The sequence below is a fragment of the Tachypleus tridentatus genome, chromosome 13 (assembly GCF_004210375.1).
Source record: "Tachypleus tridentatus isolate NWPU-2018 chromosome 13, ASM421037v1, whole genome shotgun sequence".
In the NCBI taxonomy this organism is placed as follows: domain Eukaryota; kingdom Metazoa; phylum Arthropoda; class Merostomata; order Xiphosura; family Limulidae; genus Tachypleus; species Tachypleus tridentatus.
The window spans coordinates 93,897,759-93,920,404 of NC_134837.1; the positions used below are offsets into that span (position 1 = coordinate 93,897,759).

Below are 22,646 nucleotides of genomic sequence, written 5' to 3' on the forward strand. Positions count from 1 at the left end.
GCTGAGTTTTGGCTTGGTCACAGGTTAAGGGAAATCTTCACACCACTGCTATTTCAACAGGGTCTGTGGAAATTCCATCTCTACCTACAAAGACTGAAAATTTCCACTTTATGCAAGTGAAAGCAAAATATTCTAATTTTAGTTTCCAGCCTTCTTTATACCTACTGGTATATCATTTTCAAGTTCTCTGCTATGGACTTGAACATGTGATCAAACACCAAAATAATGTCAACAAAAATTCAGGCATTCTTCCATTAAGTGTAAGCTCTTTTAGCCTCTCTGAAGTAGTTGACACATTATACAGGATTGGCAGCATAGTATGAAATTCACACAACTCATTACTCACAGTGAAAGCATTTTTAGATCTACTCTTGTTATTCAGCTCAATTTGCCAGTATCAGGAAGCCAAATGCAATGTACTGAACCATCAGGTTCCTTCTAGTTAACATAGATATTCATTTGTTCACAGTAGTGAAAAGACATGAATACCAATTACCACATTCACTAGTCTAAAATTAATGAAAAACCTGGAAGTACCATCTTTAACCCTGGAAATAACTACTGGAAACAACTGAGCATTCTCTGTAAGCTGTATGATCCTGTACTTTAACATCCATTGTATCTCAGCACTGGCTACATCCCTAGTACTCCAGGGAAGCCTTAGTGTCACTGTTTAATTAATGTACATTATTTGTTTCTCTGCAATGCTGTGACTGTTGTTTGATGCAATCATCCAATTGAATTGGCCCCACAAGCACATAAGCGTTTTCAGTCAAAATGGTAGCGAGTTGGTGTTGCTATCCTAATGATTCTAGACTGTCTGAGGGTCATTCCATGTCAAATCATCCAGATTTTGGAAAATTTTCCAGGTGACCCATTCAGAATGCCTTGAAAAAATTCACATGTACTCATCTACCTATATAATGAAAATCTGCCAAAGATTAGATCAATATCTCTAATAGTTTCTGATTTACAGACCTGTAAAATTTAATTACTTTTTTTTATTTTTGGCAAATTCATTTTTTGGGCAAATTTGGCTACTTAAAGCTGCAAGAGTAATGGCTGATATTTGCTACACTGACTAAATTAATCTCACAGACTTTACAAATGGTCTCAAACCAAGTTTATCTCTCTTAGGATTTGTATAGTAAGGCTATAAAATCCCCTGTAAAGCCAAAATCATAAAAAAACATTGGTTTATTTAATAAGCCATAGCTCTAAGACTTAATATGATACAAAGCTGATTTTTTTGTCAAATATCCTATAACACATCAGTTGATATATCAGCAATTGTTGTAATTAAAAGTTTGTTAGATCTCCTGTAAAAAAGTTAGCTGCATGCAACTTTTTATGATTTAGCTAAAAATAGCCCTACTTCAGGCCACAGTTTGACCATGTCACCAGTTATTCAGCCTTTTCAGATTTTTACCATATATTCTTACATCTCTGAATATGATCTACAAAAAAATCAGGATGATGTTGAACCTACTTTTTGAGTTATAATTTTTTACAGTATCCTCTGACCATACGTTGTTTACTTGAAAAAAAAACTTCACTTCAGGTGTGTTACTATGTGCAAATATATCCATATAATTGTGAAAAAATTATAAATCCCATTGAAACATTCTAATCAACCTTTACCATATATTCTTACATCTCTGAACATGATCTCAAGATACCAGTGTTGTTAGCATGTGTGTTCTGTCAGATTGTCTGAAACACAACACAGTAGCTGTTCATGCTTTCATTACCACAGTACTAAGCCATGTTAAACAGAAATATCCAAACACAGAAAAGATCATTTATTTCAGTGATGGTGGAGCTTTGCAATTCAAGAACTTTAAAAATCTTGCAAATTCTTGCTACCATTTTGGAGATTATCAGTTGTCCACTGAATGGCATTTTTTTGCCACCAGTCATGGTAAAAGTCCATGCGACGGAGATGAGCGTACGGTGAAGAGGCTGGTGGCTCATGCAAGCCTTCAATTGCCTATAAATAATCAAATTTTAAGTGTCTCTGATATGTACCATTGGGCAAAGGACCACATTCAGGGTATTCAGTTCTTTCTTGTCAATCAAGAATCAATCCTGCAGAATTGTGTAAAGTTTGATCTACTTGAGCACTTTGAAAAATACAAAACTGTGGCAGGTATTAGGTCACATCATAGCTTTATTCTCCACTCTACCAACAAATTGTACATGAGAAGGCTGTCAGATGATGATGTGTACACAGTTGTAACTGTTGGTAGTAACAGTGAAAGTGATGCTGCAGCAGCTCAAATAGGGTCTAATGATAACAATGACAATTATCAGCCAGGGAAATATGTAGCACGCATATACGATCATGAATGGTATGTGGAAAATATAAAAGATAAATCAGATGAACATTCTGATGTGTTGGTATCATTTATGAAGAAATCAAGAAACAAACTGTTCTCATGGCCTGCAAGGTCACGTAAAGACGAAAGCTGGATTCCTTTCCAACATATTCTTTGTCTGATAAGTGCACCTACAGTGCAAGGCAGTAGTGCTCACCACTATGTTCTAAGTCAAAGTGATCTCAACATAATCAAACTCAAAATTCAGAAATTTATTCAAGCTGTCAGAACAAAGCAATGTTTATTTGATGTTGTAAAAACTAATTTATCACCAAAGCAGTTTTTGAAACATTCCATTGTCACGATTATTTCAGTTTGGTGTGACTATGATCTTTCTGTTATCCCCTGTTGTAGCATTGTGCTGTTTGTGTCTGATTTACCTTTGTATTTATTATATTATGAATCTTAAACTCAGCCATATCTGCATAACTGTAATGCATAAACAATATATTTGCATTGCCATGTGATCTAACTAGATATGCCAACAAACCTGTTCAGAAATTCATTACTTTTTCCTCGTTTCTTACAACTTCATTATTTAACATTATAAAATGCTGGTTAGAATATTTCAGTGGGATTCATAACATTCTGACAGGTATTTTTCAAAATTATATGGATATATTTGCACACAGTAACACACCTGAAGTGAAGTGTTTTTTTTCAAGTAAAAAACGTATAGTCAAAGGATACTTTAAAAACATTATAACTCAAAATGTAGGTTGAACACCATCTTGATTTTTCTTGTAGATCATATTCAGAGATGTAAGAATATATGGTAAAAATCTGAAAAGGCTGAATAACTGGTAACATGGTCAAACGGTGGCCTGAAGTGGGACTATTTTTAGCTAAATCATAAAAAAGTTGCATGCAGCTAACTTTTTTACAGGAGATCTAACAGACTTTTAATTACAACAATTGTTGATTTATCAACTGATATGTTATAGGAAATTTGAAAAAAATTCAGCTTTGTATCATATTAAGTCTTAAAGCTATGGCTTATTAAATAAACCAATATTTTTTTACAATGTTGGGTTTTCAGGCAATTTTGCAACCTCACTATGCAAATCCTAATAGAGATAAACTTAGTTTGAGACCATTTGCAAAGTCTGTGGGATTAATTCAGTCAGTGTAGCAAATGTCAGCCTTTTACCACCACTACTCTTGCAGCTTTAAGCAGCCAAAGTTGCCCAAAAATGAATTTGCCAAAAATAACTAAAAAGTAATTAAATTTTACAGGGCTGTAAATCAGAAACTATTAGATATATTGATCTAATCTTTGGCAATTTTTCATTATATAGGTAGATGAGCACATGTGAATTTTTTAAGGCATTTATACTCATATAAAACTGATTATTCTTAGAGAAATGAGATGGGTTCACTGAATAACAGATGATCCAAGTATCTATTACAAAGCAGTATTTAATTTTTCTGAATACACGAGTTCATTAAAATAACATAGAGATTGGACACGTTTAAAATAGAATTAAATAATCCTTATAATTTAATATAAAAAATACATGTACTTGCTTAAACACTGGACTGTCAATTTTATTGAATCAAAAGGTAACTTCCTTACAGCTGACAACACCAAGATCATCTACTACTACTACAAGATTGTTTAATCTAATGTTCCTTACTTAACGGGGTGATTTGTGCTATCCATAGACTGGTCATTCTCATTCAAACACAAGATTTTATATTTTAATATCAAGATATCATCTGATATATACAGAGGGGGCATAGCTGTTTAAATGCTTGAACATGCAACGTTACAGTCAAATACCATGAGCAGAACAGGCGTTGTCTCCGGAGAATGATGATGAAGCAAAGGTAGTGAAAAAAAATTAATTTAATAGTTTCCTTGACCATACGTTATGTAAAAACAGTGCACATTCAAAATAACTAATATATTTTTAAATAATACTGTATTAAAATAAGAAGGCAGAAAATGCATGGTATGTTTATATCCTGTGCTAATAAACACCACTAACAACCCATTATAAAATGTTTACAAAAATCTATAAAAATTCAATTGCACCAACTAAAAATATGGCATTAACAATGGAAAGAGTATACACATACCATCACAAAATAAAACACAGACACTAATCATGGTATATGAATATAATAAAGAATAAGCAATACATAACACAAAAAAGTTTCACTTTCAGAAACTTTCGATCAATTCCTAAGACTAATATACAGCAATAAAATTTTGTTAAGAAATATGTTTGCAACCCAAAATACAAAACTGCACAATAAAAATTGAAAACAAAACATATGAGAAAAAATAAACACTACAGGTTCAGATGAACCAAAATATCTTGCAGAGAAAGAAACTAAAAATAACAGCTTCAAGTAAAATGCAAAGTTGAAAAACTTGAATGCATGTAGAAAGAAAAACTAATATATACACAATAACCAAGAAATACACATGAAGGAAACAAAACTGGAGATAAAAACAGACAAACACATACATCATGAGAAACCATAACAGATTATTCTAATTATATAAGAAAAGTACTACCTGGAAACATTATAAGCAGAAAACAAACAAATGGATTACACAGTTGAGACCTATGAATCAATACAAAAAGAAATAAAGGAAAAACAGTATATAAAATACAGGTTTCGAAGTAACATTTTACTGAAAGAAGAACATTTCTGGTAACTCTGGTAAATGACAGAACTACAGAAACATTAATAAATAAAAACCTGTGCAAAATAAGGAAGTAGCATGAAAAAGATTACTGATAGCATCCAAAATGTCAAACAACAATTACACATTATACAACTTAAATTATAATAAAATTTGCACAAATCAACAAACACAGGTAACCACAAATTTAATAGAAAATATATGTTAGTAAATAAAAATATAACACACACACACCAAAAAAATCAGTCTGTATCTCATTCATCAATATTTTGATAATTTAAATTAAAAAAAATAAATTGTTAAAATTCTTATAAGCACAAAAATAGAATTAAAAGTGCTTACAAGATAAATATATGTAGAAAAACCATCATACAGGGAAATATCATAAAAACAAAAACCACAAGAAAGAAACAACACAAAGATAAAATAAGCAGTTACAAAATACTTAAGAGAGCCAAATAATATAATAATACATATAACAAAATAACATAAATAAATTACCAAAAGACAAACCTGGTTTCCAAATATAAAACATTAGCCAAACAACCATTCTAGTTCATTGTGTCATGAATGATGTGATTTTAGAGAGTAAGACTGATTTTCTTGACTCGTTCTCCAGAAATAGTATCTAATTATCACAACTGTAAGTTTATCATTGTGGGTAATCATAATACAAATTGTGCATATATTTGGAATAACATACAGACAGACCATTTAGTCTTTCTTCAAGATTGTTCTTATACAACCACCCATGAGGGAAGTGGAAAATTATAACTTAGTTATTTTTCTTAAGCTCCTGCAAAATGCTGGTCACCACTACTGCTTATGACAATTCATTCAATAAATTAATCATCCTGTTGGAGAAATAAAATGGTCTTATAATAAGTATCTTAAGAGACCACTACTAATTCTGTTGTAGCAACTGGCTTCATATGTCATGGTAGTGGGTGATAGACATTATCATTACTGGATATAACAAGCAGAGCATAATTAACACCTCACATTCTTCTTTAAGTTTCACTTATAAGTTCTTAAATTAAATGTGAATCAATCTGTCATTTTTCCAAGCCATACACTTCTGTCAAATCATTCCATCATTTTAAGAATACAGCATAAGAATTACAAACCTTTATCTGGTCAATCCCATAAAAAATCTTATAAATTTCTGAACCCACTTGTATATGTTCGAGTATTGCCTGATACACTCTTAAGTCTTCAAGACAGTGTTATATTGTATGTAGTAAAACTAACATAAAGAGGCCAAAGTTTCATTGTACAAGTCACTACTTAACTTCATTTGAAGTAATATGGATAGTTTTATTTAATCTCCTTGCCATAGGAATGATATTAAGTAGTTGGAGCAGATGAAGAGTACTACTAGGATGGTTATGAAGATGAATTTGCTGTCATATGAAAATATGCCAAGATATGTTAGCATGTTCTGTCTCAAAACACGTGAGGGGGGAGGTTTATGTACATATAATTAAAGTATTCAAAATTATTTATGAAATTCATATGATTGATCCACCAGAATGACTTTTTGTGTTTAATTTGATGCAGTAGGAAAGAAAACACAATAAATTCAATATCTAGAAAGGTCAAACATATCTTCTCAGATGCAGTTTTACTTCTCCAACAAAGTGATGGTCAATCTGTAGAACAGAGTGGCATTTACTGTGGTAAATGAAAATTTGGATATTGTGCTTGTTTAATGATTAGTTTTGTGTTTGGAAGTCAGAATGTCCTTGACAGGTATAAAGAACCCTTATATCCCATAATTTACATTTCTTTATCACTATTGTTATGAACCAAGTTAATAATCTTACATTCCTCAAAATCCATAACAAAAAACTCCAGTCAAAAGAAATTTCACTTATCATTAAAGAACAGTCCGTGATAAAGTCGTTTAAAGATTTTACAAACACTCCTTCCTAATTAACATGCTTAAAAGCACTAACTATCATGCTTCTATACCTCCCTAATCCTGTCCCTCATACTGTAGTTTACCTGTTATCAAGAACTGATCCACATACATTCCAGAAACCCCTGACTTAATCTTTGCACTCCATTTAAAATCTCTTGTATGCAGCTAAATACATAAAAAACTCACATGAACTACTTAATAAACTGTGTCCTTAAGTTTAAATTCATAATTTGCTCTCTGTATCATATTTCAGAGAACTATCACACTCACATTGATGTTAAAAATTATTATTACATTCTCAATATTATTCGTTATCATCTAAAAGGAAAGACCAGAAATATTAAATTGAACATTAGGAATGATAAACATAAGCCTCAAAAACAGTTTCCTGCTATTACAGGTTTGTTGTTTTTTCTTTGAGGGGTGGAGGTTCAAACATGAGGAAATGTTTGTCAGTGATGAAATGCCCCATGATAATATAATTGGTTTGAACTATTTTTAATTTTTGTTGACAACCTTTGTGAATGCACAAAGATAAACCATTAAACTGTACATATTTTTATTTGATGTATGTGTGTGTGCATGAAATTAATGGATGTTTTTTTGTTGTCTTATGTCACCTTGCCTTTTGTTCTTTTGGAAAAAGTTTAGTAAGCTATAAACAGGCTATTGAATACAGAAATTTTAATTGTGTACTAAAAGGTAGAATCTATGCAATATGTGCTCACAATTTAAACAAATGTTATTATAAAATTAGTAACAAAATACTTGTAATGTTATTAACTACACTTTAGTTCATGATTTATAACGTAAACCTAAAATTTGATCATAGTGAAACATTGAAAATTGCGATTAATAAACGATTATGACTATAACCCACAAGAATGTCATATTTCAGAACAGCACTCTTAATTTATAAGTTGTAAGCAAAGGAGAAACACACGTTACGTACTTACACGAATAATTAATATTACAATACGCAACAATATTATTACATATATAATCAACCATTATAGAGAGACGTTTGTTTAAATTTTGATTCGTAAACGGTAAAGCACTCGCCTACCTCACGATCTAATTCAATAATTCACACTAATTGTTAGCGTTACACTTAAAACTCACACAATCGTTAGAAGCAGATGCTACTTTATAATACTACTGCACTCTGCAATACTTCTTAGGCTATTAGTATTAAATATAAACGAAATCATTATTTTAAATGTTTATTAAATTAAAAAGACACACGCAACATTTTCTTACCATTCTTTAACTTACCTAATTTACGTGATGATAGCTATTGGTTTGAAAACCTTCTCAGAAAGTTGTTATTTTTCTTGTTTCTTATGTCTAATTAATCACAAACGGTTGTAGATAATTTGTTTCTATTCAAGATTATTAGAAATTTCAGTGTTGGACATAAAAATTCTGGAAATCAACTAGTAATTCTAAAATAACTCCTGAAACTATTACAATTTATTCAATATACTTTTTTTTCCTTTTTTTACGTTTCAAGCATTTTGTTAGTTTTATATTTAAATATTAGTAAAACAACAAAACGGTTATTTTCTATCATCAAATCTGAAATACATCAAATAAAATATTACAAAGTGGCATGTGGCATACACGGAAAAGCTAATTAAACGATAAATAGTACAGTCATTCGTTTCCAGTACCAATTGCAGAAGCCTAAATTTTTATTTTACATTGAACAATTTATTCATAAATATATGCAATATATGTACATATACAGAGCTAAAATCAATATATGAGCAAATAACAAAATTGTTTTATTTAGAATTCAAAAAATAAGTGGGGATGTCGGTGCACTTAATGGTTATCTTTTCTTGATATGAGCATGTACTCTACTCGTCATTCTTTTTTGGTCCACTGCGTTACTGGGTAGCTACTTTTTATGTTGATTCTGATTATTTGTTTCAAGGATCTTTCATATTATTTAAACAGTGTTTTGCCACAATATCTGAGAGTGTAAGATAAAACAACGTTTTCATTAGCTTTAATAAGCCTCTCAGTGACTCACCACTAAGTATTTAGATTTACTACAGTAAAAAGTGTTTCGATATCCGTGATACGCAGAGCATGGATAACCCATTGTATAGCTTTGTGCTAAACAACTAAACAAAAACCAATCTTCAGAAAATTAGAAATCTTCAGATTAACAGCACAAAAGCGTAAAGAAAAGATTGTCGGTTGTTTTTTTTAATTTCGCGCAAAGCTACACGAGGGCTCTCTGCGCAAGCCGTCCGTAATTTAGCAGTATAAGATTAGAGGGAATGTATATATTCATCACCATCCACCGCCAACTCTTGGGCTACTCTTTTACCAACGAATAGTGGGATTGACCGTCACATTATAATGCTCCCACGGCTGGGAGGGCGAGCATGTTTGGCTCGACTCGGGCGCGAACCCGCGACCCTCAGATTACGAAGCGCATGCCTTAACGCGCTAGGCCATGCCAGGCCAACTAACAATGGGATTCACCGTGTTTGAATGATGAAATTATAACATTCTCCATCATCGTCAACGAAAATAACGAATTAATTGTATCTTCAAATAATACCTGACAGCTCAGCAATTTCTGTGATTTATAACACGAGGGCTTGACATTCATGCTAAATTATTTATTTTTAAAGGTTAAAAATGATATATCAAAAAATTTAGTTACTGATCTATAACTAAATAGAACTATAATGCTATATTGTAAATAAAATGTTAGCTAAAACTTACCAAACAATCTCAAGTCCGCATAGAATGAAGAATGAATACTAACAATGAAATTATCGATTCGGTAGCACACGATAAACGCGTATTTCAACGAAAAAAAAAATGTTGTTTGCGCATGTTCACACGAGGTAAGTGTTGCCCGTGCAGTGAAAACATTGGACAAACAAACAAAGTGATTTTGGCTTTTATATATGGATAGAATAATAAGATTGCACTCTATTGCACTCCAAATCTCCTGAATATTTTATCGTTTATTCTAATTAATATTATAAGTATACCTTTTCTTTATGACTTTTATATCTTCTCGCTCTTTAATCGTTTTTACTAACTGTATTTTTCATATTTCATCTGAGGGTCGCGGGTTCGCATCCACGTCGCGCCAAACATGCTTGCCCTCCCAGTCGTGGGGGCATTATAATGTGACGGTCAATCCCACCATTCGTTGGTAAAAGAGTATCCCAAGAGTTGGTGGTGGGTGGTGATGACTAGCTGCCTTCCCTCTAGTCTTACACTGCTAGATTAGGGACGGCTAGCACAAATAGCCCTCGAGTAGCTTTGTGCGAAATTCCAAAACAAAACAAGTCATCAAAGGAGCTGATGTTGCAAAAGGAGTGGCAGTGCTTACGAAACAAAGATCACAAACAATGAGAGAGGTAGAAAAACTGTTGTTGATTTGGGTAAACGAAAAACGGTTAGCTGGTGATAGCATTTCTGAGACCATCATTTGTGAGAAAGCAAAGTAGTTGCATGCTGACCTCCTGAAAAACACCCCTGGAACGAGTGCTAATACAAGTGATGCCTTTAAGGCTAGTAGGGGGTGGTTTGAAAAATGTAGGAAGAGAAGTGTCATACACAGTGTGGTGAGACATGGGGAGGTTGCCAGTTCTAACAAAGACGTTGCTGGTAAATTTGTTAGGGAATTTAAGGACTATATAGAAGTTGAGGGTTTTGTTCCCCAACAAGTATTTAACTGTGATGAGACAGGCCTTTTTTGGAAGAAAATGTCAAAGAGGACCTACATCACTAAGGAGGAGAAGTCACTGCTAGGACACAAGCCAATGAAGAACAGGCTAATTCTATTGTTATGTAGTAATGCAAGTGGGGACTTAGAACTTAAGCCTTTGATTATGTACCATTCTGAGAACCCGAGGGTTTTCAAGAAAAATAATGTCCTGTAAAGTAAACTAAATGTCATTTGGAGGGCTAATAGTAAAGCATGGGTAACCAGGCAATTTTTTATGGAGTTGGTCCATGAAGTGTTTGCCCCCGGTGTAAAGAATTACCTCACGGAAAAACAGTTGCCACTCAAGGCCCTTCTTGTGATGGACAATGCACCTGCTTACCCACCAGGCTTGGAGGACGGTTTGGTGGAGGAGTACAGTTTCATTACGGTGAAGCTCTTACCCTCTAACACGACTCCTCTCATTCAGCCCATGGACCAGCAGGTCATATCGAACTACCAAAGCACAGTTTCAAAAGTGCTTTGAAGTGACCTCTGACACAGAGTTAACCCTCAGAGAGTTCTGGAAAAATCACTTTAACATCCTCCATTGCTTGAGGATCATAGACAAAGCCTGGAAGAAATTGTGACCAGACTCAGTAGCAAATAGAGACTTTAAAGGCTTTAAGGCTGAGCCTGTTGTTGAGGATATTGTCTCACTACGCAAGTGTATGGGCTTGAATGTGAGTGATGATGATATGGAGGAGTTGATGGAAGACCACAACACTGAGCTCACCGCGGAAGAACTCCAAGACTTTCAGAAGGAGCAGCAACAGAAGACAACTGAGGAAGTGTCTTCAGATGAGAAGGAAGGAAGGGAGGATGTTCCTAGTTCACTAATCAAGGAAATGTGTGGAAAATGGGGAGGGTTACAAAGTTTTGTGGAAAACTTTCACCATGACAAAGCTGTAGGAAATCCGCAGCATAAACCTTTTCAATGACAATGCCATGTCTTACTTCAGAAACATTTTAAAATGCAGGCAGAAACAAACCTTATTAGACAAGGTTTTAGTGAGAAATAGGTCCAGTGAGTCTCAAGCAGGTTGTAGCGGTGCAAAGAGACAGAAAAGAGAAAGAACCCCAGAAGGAGAGTTACCTGACGTTTATATGGAAGGTGACTCCCCTTCCAAACAATAATGACCTTCCTACTCTCCACGTTCCTCACCACCTTTCACTTACGCCATCAGCTCTCCTCAGCACAGGTAAAGTGCAGTTAAATTTTCAATTATTGTTTTTTATTGTGTTTATAGTTTTTGTGGTTGACTTTATGCATGTAAGTATTATTATACAGGTATAAATAAGCAATATTTTTACTTAAATGCTTCATAATGCATAATTTTGGAGGTCTGTAACGGATTAATTTAATTTACAGTATTTTCTGGGGGAAAAAATTGATTCGGTTTTCGAACAGCTTTCTGGAACGGATTAAGTTCTATATGCTAAAATTAACAAATGTAACTAATCTAACTGAACTTAAGCTTTCCTTAATCAACACACTCTTATGAAATTATCAGTTAGCACCTATAATAATAGCCTTCAGAATGATGCCATTAACCTGTTTACAAACCTTATACAAATAGCGATTAAAATATACAATTAGCGTTTTCCCACTGCAATGTAGTGAAATATAACCTCTCTCCCTCAGAGTACTCCCCTCGTTGGACTCAGCAGATAGCCTGATATGGCTTTGGCATAACAAAACACACACATCATAGTACAGTTTACCTTTCTACCTTCGTAGCACGTACGCGACTTTTATTTTCTTCCGTTTATGTGCAAGTTACAGTACAATGTTCTTTGTTCAAAAGAAAATTCAATATTCTGTTACAAATTTGCTGACGCAATTATAAACCAATACCTACACCTCTTGCCCCTTTTAAAATATATCCCCATTCGCTACAGAGTGGGGGGACGATGGTTTAAACAATTTATTCTTTATGACCTAAAGCTCAGAATGAATTCAGAAGACGTTTTGAAACCTTCATGTTTACATTAATTTAGACATCGTCTGTATAGGCATTTTTCTTTTAACAGAAACAGACTACATTATTATTATTACTAGCTGACAATACTATTAAGGAAGAAAATTATATAAAGAACAAAGTTAGATAAAGATTTCCTTCTTTCCTTTGTTATCAAATCTCTAATGACCTTATTTAATGGTAATATGCATAACTTGATTTTAGGAATGTAATAATTGACTCAATTAACAGATTAAGTACTCGTGTTTTTAAATTCAAAACCAAAAGTCGACAAAAATGCATTTTTACTTTATTTCAGTTTGTGTGTTTTTTATTTTATTTCTTTTCTCAGCCAAAGATCCTAAAACTAAATAGCCACTATAATTCTTCATATAGTTTCCAGTTACTATACAAAGCATTAATCGAGCCATCCAACACCGGATTAAGAATGCTTGCTATACAGACAGACAGATAACTATGTTGTATTTGACATAATGACATTGTCATTGTTTGTTATTGTTTTTGTTACTGCTAGCAGTATCATTCAAAAAAATAAACATACAAATTTGTGGACGCTTTTATTTTTTAACTGAGACATATGAATATTTTGAGATTTTTTATGGTTTTATCTCTACTTCTCATCCAAAGAAGCGAATGATATTGAAAGCTGTGAAACATTAACGTATCAAAAACTAATTTCTCAGTCTACATGATTCATCTCTAGCAAAAACAAATGTGAAGTATTAATAAAGCTTCACAATAGGTTATCTATGCTTTACCCACCACGGATATCGAAACCCGGTTTCTAGCAGCGTGTATCCAACTGGGGCGGTTTGTTTCGAATTTCGCGCAAAGCTCACCGGAACTAATTACGCTAGCAGTCCCTAATTTAGAAGTGTAAGACCAGATGGAAGGCAGTTTCTCATCACTACCCATTCTTTTACCAACAAACATTGGGATTTACCATAACATTATAATGCCCCCATGTTTACTGTAACGGGAATTCTAACCCGTGACCATCAAGTCACGAATGGAGTACCCTAACCACCTTGTCATGCCGGGCCACTTTGCTATGTAGGAAGTTAGCTTGTAAAACATTCCAGAATTTTTAATCGAAGCTCCATTTTACTTTTTCTTCTCTAAGTCAAGTTTGAAGAGCTTTGCAATATTTGGAAAACTAGCAAGATTAATTTGGTCGATGTGTGTACATTTCAAGGCTAACCAATGTGAGTTTGATACCTGGCTCATTGAACATAACACACGAGTTCTTCTTTGGTTTGGTTTGGTTTGTTTTCAATTTCGCGCAAAGCTACACGAGGGCTATTTGCGCTATCGTTATTCAAACGATAAATAGAAATCCTCAATTTTTTTTTCTGGAAATATTATAATAAAACTAACAAGAACCAAAATTTAAAAAGAAAATTCATATCTCTATTGTTTTTATGTTATCAGTACATTCGACACACTTGCAGTTAAAACTGATACAGTAGGAAGTATGAAATACTTAAATAAACTGATGTCCATCGTTTACCTAGCAATTAATAAAAATAATGGTGCCTAGTAATTAAGTTGAGGAACTTTCTAAAGGCGAGAAAAATTAACAAAGATATCAATTGAAGCTCGGTCAATGGTTTGTTTTATTTTTTTGCACATTTATGTGCACAAATGAAATCCCTGTACAGCGAGTTCCTGAAAATCCATTGTCACAATGCTGTTCTCTGATAAAATGAGCAACAAATGCTACCTACCCCAGTCTTCCTTCTGATGCTCACATTATACAACTAAATTCCTCCACTTCATGAACAACTTACTGAAATAACTGGTAACATTAATAAAGTAACATATGGTTGTGTCAATTTGAGCTTGTCTTCTGACATCCACATCGGGCCCCCCGCTAGTACAGCTGTAAGTCTACGGATATACAACGCTAAAATTAGGGGTTCGATTCCCCTCGGTGGGCTCAGCAGATAGCCCGTTGTGGCTTTGCTAAAAGAAAAACACAAACACACATCCACATCGGTTTACAATCATTTTCGATATATTAAACATAACTAGAGGTAAAAGAAGCGTTGTTACTCAATTATCATAATCCACAAAACAAAGGATTAAATTAAAAATGGTGCAAAGTTCCAGCCAATTGTGTTCACTCGTCTTATTATTGAATGTAAGAACCTTGTGTCAGAGAATCGTAGAAATGTTTGTTTGTTTGTTTTTGCATTTCGCGCAAAGCTACTCGAGGAATATCTGCGCTAGCCGTCCCTAATTTAGCAGTGTAAGACGAGATGGAAGGGAGCTAGTCATCACCACCCACCGCCAACTCTTGGATTACTCTTTTATCAACGAATAGTGAGATTGACCGCCACATTATAACGTCCCCACGGCTGAAAGGGTGAACATGTTTGGTGCGACGGGGATTCGCACCCGCAACCCTCAGAATACGAGTCGAACGCTTTAACCTACTGGGCCATGCCGGGCCTATCGGTGAATGGAAACCATACGATTTTACTATTCTAATATAACATATATATAAACACAAAAATATCAGATAGTGTTAGCCTAATAACATAATAAAATAGACAACTCAATTGTCAAAAGAATTCTAAAAGGTGAGAGCAGTGCTACATATAATAAACCGGAAAGAGATTCGATAGTTAAAGTTTTCGTGGGGCGTTATAATGACGGTCAAACTATTCGTTGGTAAAGAGTAGCCCAAGAAAAGCTGCCTTCCCTCTAGTCTTACACTGCTAAATTAGGGACGGCTAGCCAGATAGCCCTCAGGGCGAAACAAACAAACAAAATCGTTATTGAAAGAAAAATGTTGCCGCAGCAAACAACGTAAGGAGCATATATTTTTTCTTAAAGTGCCTACAAATAAGTGCTCTGACCCTTCAAACTGTCATCATACCAAATACTTACGACTCAAATGTTACACATGATTCCTACTCTTATCTTTTCTTCTTAGAAATGAAGTGGTGGCTATAAATACATGTTTAACTTTGAAAGTTCAAAAGAAAGGTTAAATTATGATATTGCAACATACCATGATGCTAAATATTTAAAAACTAGGTACTCCCAACTTAAAAAAAAAAATTATGACAGGGTACGAGTGTCAATTACTTACGAACTGAGTCTTATGTAAAATAAACGATACTAACCCTCCCAAAGCACCCAATAACAGCTTCACCTTGATACTGTAAGAAACGACAATGCAAAATGCGTCTCCCTGTTCGTGTATGATGTTTAGAATGAAACAAATTTTATGAAGATAAACAAATTTTTGCTTTCATTACTACAAAGAACCATAGAAAGCGATAAATTTAATCAAACAATAACTTATATAATTACAACTTGTGTATCAAAATTTGCTTTTTAAATTCAAAATACTATGTGTTTATGCAGTAGTTGTAGATAAAATAGCACAAAATTCAATCTCATAGCATTAAAAAAAAACATTTCTGGGTGTATGCCCTAATAAACCCCTATAAATGGCATGTTTTGCATGCTAGCAGGTTGTTTTTCGCACATCGTGTGTCACATTGTTTAGCTGTGACAATAGTGGTTTGATCACTCAAAAATTGTTTTCTACGGCAGTGTTATATAACTGTTTTATGTAAGGTTCTTAGGAATTCCATCAATAAAATTATAAGACAACCTATTCGAGAAAACTGGTCAAAATGTATCATAAAAGCCGGAGAAGTTAATGATAAATAAACAGGGAAAGTGAAACACATTCCGCCCAATTGAAAATATATCATCTTACTTTTTAATGAATGAGATTCTGTAATACCTATAATATATATAATTTCCAGTGAAGTACACGATTTTTCTGAATGCATTATAAACGTTACTAAGTTGTTACGTACTTTTTATTTTCCTGATATGTGAATCATTGTAGAGAGTATGTTAATATTTTCCTAAATTGAATGCTACTTCAGAATTTAAATCATTATACGTTGTGCTTATTTTATCATTTTTAACAGATCTGATTGCGTGTGATTTTATTGAACTTGTAACTAAGATAGTTTAAAATAACTTTTTAACAGGCTCCTGAAGAGTCAGTTGAGGAGAACTTTTGTTGAAATATAAATCCAGTATTTATTAATTTCAACTGATATTTTTGGACGTTTTTATTGGCTAAGAAGAAGACATTTTCCGCACTCTTTTAGCATTGTGGCTGCATAGAGTGATTGGAAGTGGTAAAGTGACTGAAATCTGAGAGCTTTTCTCGAGCTTAACGGCCAAACACAAGAAACATGGAAGTCTCCAAATGACACGCAGAGACATTCAGAAACTGTTTAAAACCACCATGGTACATATTGTGCAGTAACTCGAATACAATATTATGGCCGTACCTGCTTTCAAAGTGTTCCTGTCTACTTATCCTACTACTGACTATCGTGATGCTTCAACCTTCCCTACTGAATCTTGAGTAAAATCGTTCGTATCTCATTTGAAAGCTAAACATACAAAGGTGAGAGCAGAAACATATAAAGTTGGCAGTTGTTTAATTCATGATGGTGAGAATGTGGATTTATTAATACATACTGAATAAACTCCCAGTGGGTAGGCTTTAGTACTAGCCAGTAAGGAGACTTGAGGATGCTGTATTTCATTTAAAAAAAAAATTATCAGTTAGCAATCGAAAACTTGTCTCGAAGCTGTCTCGGAAAGATACGTTCAATACCATCATATTTGACAGTTTCTGTATTCGACCAACTGTGATGTAAAGACTCCCCTTGGCTCCTAAGGGAAGTGTTAAACTTTGTTTCATAAACCATGCGCTACTGCAGAAAGAACATATACTGCTACTATCTATTGGTATTAAAATAACATAGTAAGACAAATTAAATATATAAATAATAAAAAAACACTTTATACTGAGGTATAACACAAAATAAAATAACAGAGCCTACATTTGATTAGCCATTCTAACCTTTGTAATATGTCTACGAATCTGTATAATATTACTATGTTGGTAATGTCCATGGAAATCCAGAACAAAGTTAGTTGTTTGTTTGTTTTTTTTAATTTCGTACAAAGCTACTCGAGGGTTATCTGTGATAGTCATCCCTAATTTAGTAGTGTAAGACTAGAGGGAAGGCAGCTAATCATCACCACCCACCGCCAACTCTTGGGCTACTCTTTACCAACGAATAGTGGGATTGACCATAACTTTATAACGCTCCCACGGCTGAAAGGGCGAGCATGTTTGGCGCGACGGGGATGCAAACCCGCGACCCTCAGATTACGAGTCGGACGCCAGAACAAACATTATATATCATGTAAACATTATGGAATTTCTTCCCGTGTGTTGTATGAGGGCCCGGCAAAGCCAAGTGGGTTAAGGCGTTTGACTCGTAATCTGAGGGTAGGAGATTCGAGTCCCCGTCACCCTTACAGCTGTGGGGGCGTTATAATGTTACGTTCAATTACAGTATTCGTTGGTAAAAGAGTAGCCCAAGAGCTGGCGGTGGGTGGTGATAACTAGCTGCCTTCTCTCTAGTCTTACACTGCTAAATTAGAGATGGCGAGCGCAGATAGCCCTCGAGTAGCTTTCCGCGAAATTCAAAAACAAACAAACTGTTGTATGAGAACAAATTGAACCAGCATGCATTGACATACCAATAATTGAAAATCTCATCCATTAGTTACAGATACAGAAAGTGACAGGAACAGGACACGCGCACCAGAAACTTCAATGACATCCAAAATATAAATATGAGCGACCCTTCAGTACACAAGGTAGAAAAGAATAAAGAACAATAAATTAACTATATCATCATGTAAGCCTATTTTTCTGCATTTTTATGCACTTTTTACTAATAATTTCTTCTTTATCGTTTTGCTGACATATCCTGATGATATTTTTTCTCTTGTTGTTATTAAGTTTCCTGCCGCATATATATATATATATATATGTGTGTGTGATAAGAGTGGGAAAAACAGTTGACTCTTGGAACGTTCTGCCATCTCGTGATGCGTTGTAGAGCTGCAAACCGCAACTTAGGTTAAATGAAAGCGATTAAAGTAGAAAGCCTGAACTCCTTCTGTACGTGATACACGACAATCCAGTAGCGATATGTCCACTGACCTCCTGTAACAGGTGTGAATATGACTTTCAAAACGATAAGATATTGATTAGTACGAAGCAGTCTCAATAAAAACGATAACCAAAAAAGAAACAAAATGTTGAATTGCGTATTAGACTAACACAATTGTGTATTAGAGTAACACAGTGCAAAGAGTAAGGCTGGAGAAGGAGGACATTTTCAAATGAAACTAATTGTAAATTATTTGTAGAATGGCAGATAAGAAAACAATATCGCAGTCAATGTACCAGATATACAGTAAAACATGATTGGGTATCAGTACAAGTGTGGTCTATATCTACAATAACATAAAATAAGTGTGTAGAGAATTAAATGTAATTAAAATTTAAAATGAAAACAACTAAAAACGTAAATTGTATACAAATATTAAATTACAGAAATTTTAAAGACATATCTAAATGTATAAGAACATAAATATTTTTTTCAAAGATATAATTGTCATGTCTTTAGACATCGCAAGTTTTTAATCTATCTCTCCATAACCAAGTATGTGTTTCCAAGGTCTCTGTGTAAGCTTATGAGAAATGTAAACAGTGTAACGAGAAACAATACAAATATTGTGTTTAGATACGAACAAACTTTTAACCAACAGAAACACAACAGTCAAAGACTAAACAAGACGTAGATACAGAATTACAAGACAGTTTTAGTTGCAGATGGTGATAAAATATAGTGATCGAAAATATATAATAGATAAAAGTTATTGAATGTGATCACTGAGAACTTATGGGAAGATGTGCAAAGTTAAGAAAAACCAACAAACGCTGGCTGAATTAAGCTGCACACACATACCAAATACACGTTTTCACGTTTGCACCAGGAATCAAATTTTCCAGTTTTAACCACCGTTCCCCAACAACAAAACTTGTGCAAAGCGTAGCCGTTTGTACCAGGGAAGTCCTAGTATTTAAGTCATTTTGTTTATCAATGTACAACAATAACTCCAGGGGAAACAGTAGCTAAAAAGACATATCGTTTCTTGTAATAGTGTTGCTAACGCACAGAACCGCAATGATTGATCATCCAAACTTCTGACTACAGATATACATGATACAAACCGAAACTAAACATGGCCATTCTGTGTTACAGAATAAAAAATAATAATTATGTATTCCTGATGATAGGTCGTTATACGCGGGCGTTCAAAACGCTACTGTACCAGAAGCTGAGTGCCAAGAAACGTAAGTGCACATTTTAGTTGGTGACACGAAAAATAACAAATGACAAAACTTATGTGGAAATGATAGTTCAACATCATCCTCTTTAAAGTTTCTGGATTGAAGTTACTTTTAATATTCAACAAATTGTAGTGTAAAGAGTTTTACAGTACTCATTAGACATACAAAATGGTTTGGTAAACTTTATTAAAACAACAATTAATAGAAATTTCTTATCGTTATATGTTCTTTAATTACAACAAAAACGACCCTCACAGGGTGGTAGAAGCTAAACTTGAGTCAGCGTTTTTCAACTGTCTTTCACATGCTACTCCCCTCTTGCCTCGGTTATACTTCAGACTGGGACATAATTCTATCAACTCTTGGAACGTGGAGCCTGGACTTATGGGACATCCTTTTCTGTAATGTAGAGTTAGTATTAGATACGTCAAAACATCTAATATAAGTTCAGTTTGTTATTTGTTACCCTTTTTTTACTTCTACCTACAAACATAACTTATTATTAAAGCAAGTAAATGTTGTTACAGATTTACCGTTATATGTTTAGTTTAGTGGTTCTGTATAGTTTTCTTTTTTCAAGTGACGTATATTCTTGACTGTGTATTGCGCAAGTTCCGCCGGTTATCGAAATTTATAGAAGGTTTTTGAGCATAAGAATAAACAACGTTCTAGGTATTTATGTAATACTAGTGACTGACAGTACTGTTGCCGATTGCGAGTGAACTTTGGTGGACGTTCTAGAGACTCGTGTGACAAGTATATAAAAACCGACGCTCTGAGAGACAAATAGTATTGTTATTGTTAAACAGCTACAATCAGTGTGCTATATGCCTTAGAAGTTATAATTATGATTAACGCCTATTAACTGGAAAATTACAGAACTCGATCGGGAAAGTTTATAGATTTCGAACATTACAAACCGTTCAACTTCGGACGTTACTACTTCTACGAGGACATTAAATATCTTCATTGGTAAAAAACAGCTTATAAGTGATATTAGACCAATCAAACCAATCACCTTATGCGAGATGTTACAATGTCAAATCAGAATTAATATGCTCGTCGTGAGCCTGGATCGTCAATAAAATATTCAGTTCTCGACCGGATATAAGACTGAGTATCGTTTGTAAACCTCTTGTAAATAAATCATCATTTTTGATAATTGTTAGTAATAACAGCTACTATAAACTGTATTGTTGTTTGTATATTACAATATATTTATGTTAAAAAAGAAAATTGTGTGTATCAATCTTACTGACAAATACCATAAATTTAATACATATTAGAATTTAACGTCTATATTTCCGGTTATTTCTAATCGTAGTACTTTAGCATGCATAACATAATAAACCGGAGACTCGTCCGAATTAAATTATAATTCGTAACAATATATATACTAGTTAAACAAATAACGCTGCACTAATTGAAAAGATCCCAAGGTACAAGCTATAATGTGGAATTATATGATGTACCCTAGGTTTTGGAGGTGACTGCTGAAGTAGGACCCACATTGTGGTGGGGATATACCGTCTATCAGTCTTAACCTCCATTCACTAGTCTCACATAAGAAATGAAAGAGTGGCAATAGAAATAGACGTTAGGAGAGCGATATGTGGGTGCTCAAGCTCGCAACGTTCCACATCTATGTCACCCTTCACTGCATGCAGACAGTTGTGGGAAGGTGACTGCTCTCCCAAGTAAAGAAGAAAAGTAAATGAAATACAAATAAGAAATAGGAAATACGGTACTATCTTTGGGGGTAAGTAAGTTGAAAACTTACCTCTTAAAGTTCGTATTCCAACCCACAATATTGTAGAAAGACATTAATTGACAGCACAGCAATGAAATATACCAGCATGAAGCGTCCCATCCAGTTATCCAAACAAACAAGTTTAGCTCTCAACCACCACCCATTCACTAAGTCTACTGTGACTATTATGTTCTAAACAAACCTTTATATGCGACAAGATGTACATCCGCATAAAGTAGTGCCAAGTTGTTAAATTACCTTATTCATAATTAAAAATAGGGTTATTAAAATGTTTAAATAAAATTTCTCTAATTTTTATTTCTTTATATTTATTTAATACCTTCTTATATTTGTTACAGAATAATTTGATAATTTTATTTTAAGTTTCTTTATTAAATCCCTTAACTATTAATTTTTGTATCATTATTTAAACTATACTGATACAATATTGTAATTTATTACAAATTTTTCATTCAGATAAAAACGTTCCTTAAAATTTGACATGCCTATTTGAGTTCATTTGAAAGTAACAAAATTACTGTCATTTGGATATAGTGCTATATACGATATTTGAAAAATCTAATTCATCAAAATATTTCTATAGATAAAATATGGCTTCAAAAATATTAATATTACGCAGTGAATATTAAGAAGAAAGGTATTTCATTAAAGTAACAATAATAAAAAACAATGAATGCAGAGTTATAATAACATTGTTCACAATGAACTTTTTGATACGGGTATACTTACTCTGTGTCAATGCAGGCGACAGTCACTCTGTAGTGACCTCTGGCGAACATACATGTGTCGACGTTTTGGACAGCGAAAATGTGAAATATTATGGTAATCGATATTGAAAAAAATAATAATAATTTAGCTAAGAAATTATTGTAAGCTATATTTAATGTTGATTTTTTTGTTTAAGGGTCAAAATGAAAAGGTTA

The 22,646-nt window shown here is 33.7% G+C and overlaps 2 protein-coding genes across 5 annotated transcripts in view; both read right to left on the bottom strand.

Moving 5' to 3' along the window:
* The window catches only part of LOC143237538 (FERM, ARHGEF and pleckstrin domain-containing protein 1-like), a 51,643-nt gene extending 43,196 nt beyond the window's left edge, over positions 1-8,447 (bottom strand). Inside the window, exon 1 of one of the 4 annotated variants that reach the window (XM_076476929.1) lies at positions 8,237-8,436. The gene's annotated coding sequence lies outside the window, so the exon portion shown is untranslated. Of the gene's footprint in view, positions 1-8,027; positions 8,121-8,221 lie in introns of those variants that run through there. The other 3 variants (XM_076476930.1, XM_076476931.1, XM_076476932.1) reach the window with 3 other exon arrangements.
* An 11,671-nt stretch (positions 8,448-20,118) lies between these two features.
* On the bottom strand, positions 20,119-22,506 carry LOC143238759 (arrestin homolog). Its single transcript, XM_076479273.1, has 2 exons — positions 22,453-22,506; positions 20,119-20,351 (listed from the first exon to the last, which is right to left on the bottom strand). Exons 1-2 carry the CDS (start codon positions 22,500-22,502, stop codon positions 20,204-20,206), a joined length of 198 nt encoding a protein of 65 aa, XP_076335388.1. The 5' UTR covers positions 22,503-22,506; the 3' UTR covers positions 20,119-20,203.
* Between the last annotated feature and the right edge of the window lie 140 nt (positions 22,507-22,646).